The sequence below is a fragment of the Corvus brachyrhynchos genome, unplaced genomic scaffold, assembly GCF_000691975.1.
Source record: "Corvus brachyrhynchos isolate BGI_N302 unplaced genomic scaffold, ASM69197v1 scaffold4, whole genome shotgun sequence".
NCBI classification, from domain to species: domain Eukaryota; kingdom Metazoa; phylum Chordata; class Aves; order Passeriformes; family Corvidae; genus Corvus; species Corvus brachyrhynchos.
In genome coordinates this window covers 2,827,868-2,829,850 of record NW_008237878.1, presented here as the reverse complement: position 1 = coordinate 2,829,850, position 1,983 = coordinate 2,827,868, and the positions used below count along the sequence as shown (strand labels likewise).

Sequence of the window (1,983 nt, the reverse complement as noted above, 5' to 3'; positions counted from 1 at the left end):
AGGCCTCCCCACCCGCCCCCTCATCTGTTCGTGTTGGGTAAATTGCCCCCCACCTCAGCAGGGTGCTGGGTGGATGCTGCCGTGGGCAGGAGCCTGCCGGGGCTGGCAGTTCCCTTTTAAGCCCCTGTGGATTACCCTGGACTTGGGTGTGTGCCAGGAGGGGTGGGAGGAGGAAGAGGAGGATGAAGAGGAGGCTGGGGACGTGGCTGTCACTACCTTGAGGGACCTACCCGTCCCTGAACACAGCCCTGGGCCTCCCTCAGCACCATCTGAGGTTCATGGGGGTCCTGTCAGAAGTGATGGGTGGGCTCCAGCAAGGCTGGCACTCACCCACCCACAAGTCCCAAATGTACCATCCCTCAGAGGCTGCATCTTCCCTGCTGTCACCCCTCAGACCTGTGTGGGACAGCAGCCATGGAGGTGGGCATGAGGGAAGGAGGTGGGAAAGGTGGAAAAGTAGCAGGATGAAGGTGGCAGGAAAGCAGTGGCAGAGCCTGGGGTTTTATTTGGTCTCGAGAGAGGTGGGTGCTGGTGTGGGCCAGTACAGTGTGAGTGCCAGCCGAGCACCTGGGTTGGCACAAGGGTGCATGTGCAGGCAGAGGGGTGGGTGGGCTGGCCACATCCCCCTGCCCAGGTCCCATCCTGTTCATTTCAGCTGCTGCAGGAAGGCCAGGAGTCCATGGTGCCACTCATTGGGTTTGTCCAGGTAGCAGGCGTGTCCTGCACCCTGCAGCATCAGCACCTGGTGCTCAGCGAGGTGCCGCAGGTTGTTCAGGCTGGTCTGCCCCAGCTCCGCGTCCTGGTCCCCGTACACGATCAGCGTGGGGGTCTGCAGAGGGGGAACGCACCCTGAGCCTGCAAGTGTCACCCAGGCCCTCACTCCTCCTGGCCAGGGACACCCTGGAGGGGAGACACTTGCCCTTCTCCCCCACCCAGTATGACAAAGGGAAACTGAAGCTCAGACTCCTGGGTCTCCAATTGTCCCCTCTTTCCCTCCCACTACCTCACATTTACATTCCTTCATCACCACATTCCCCTTTTTCAGTGGCAACAGGGTTTCTGGCCCGCTTGGCCTTTCCCCTGCCCAGCCCCAGTACCCGGGTCCCCTCTTCACCATCCCCTCCCAGTTCCCTGACCTCCCCAGTGTCCTTCCAGGCCGTACTTTGATTTGGGCATACTGCTCCGCCGTGAATTTCTCAGTGCAGATGGGTGCCACAGGTACATAGGCCTTGAACAGGTGGCTGTGCTCTAAGAGGAAGGGCAGCGAGTACATGCCACTGAGCGATGGGCTGATCACCACAGCTGGACCCAGGCCCAGAGCCTCCAAAACTGCCTTCAGGAACGCTGCTGGTGCTGGCTGGCCCACGGGCGCTGGTGCGACGGCATCCTTCGAGCGCCCCAGCCCTGAATTGTGGGAGACAGAAGTGGCCCTGTCAGGCTCCACACCACCTCAGTGACTGGGAGAAGCCAGCACACCACGACACCAGGGTTGCCATCCTGGCACCACAAACCGGTGACTACCCCACCTGACTCTAGGGCTGTGCTCACCACACCTTACCCGGCAGGTCGATGGCCACGGCTCGGTAGCCGTTCTCGGCCAGTGTGGCGAGCGTCCCCACCTGCAGCCAGGTTTCGGAGGAGAAGCGGATGCCATGCAGCAGCAGCACTGTCAGCTTGGGCACTGCCTGGGCTGGCTCAGCTTGGCGGTAGAAGAGGGTCTGTCCTTGCACTGTGACAGTGCTCTCAGTGATCCGCGGGGTGGCCATGCCTGAGGGCCGGGGGGCTGTTCAGTGGGGTGACACGTGGGAACAGAAGGGCTGACAGACCTTCTGCTGCTGTTGAGGCCTGGCAGTGGCAGGAAGGCAGGAGAGCTATGAGAGGTCACACCGGCATCACCTTCACTGTGGTGGCACCAGCGGGGTCACTGATGTGCCAGGTGGGCTCCCGGGCCTGCAGCCCTTACCTGCTGCTCCGTGCACGGGG

The 1,983-nt window shown here is 62.0% G+C and overlaps 1 protein-coding gene across 2 annotated transcripts; it reads right to left on the bottom strand.

Annotated features, from left to right (window-relative positions):
• Nucleotides 1–471: 471 nt before the first annotated feature.
• Nucleotides 472–1,983, bottom strand: LOC103614278 (protein ABHD14B). 2 transcript variants are annotated; one of them, XM_017732388.1, is made up of 4 exons: nt 1,964–1,983; nt 1,559–1,845; nt 1,163–1,404; nt 472–829 (listed from the first exon to the last, which is right to left on the bottom strand). In XM_017732388.1, exons 2-4 carry the CDS (start codon nt 1,764–1,766, stop codon nt 647–649), a joined length of 633 nt encoding a protein of 210 aa, XP_017587877.1. In that variant the 5' UTR covers nt 1,767–1,845; nt 1,964–1,983; the 3' UTR covers nt 472–646. The 2 variants fall into 2 exon arrangements, with proteins under 2 accessions (XP_017587877.1, XP_008630402.1); XM_008632180.2 differs by having other exon boundaries at nt 1,559–1,768; nt 1,964–1,977.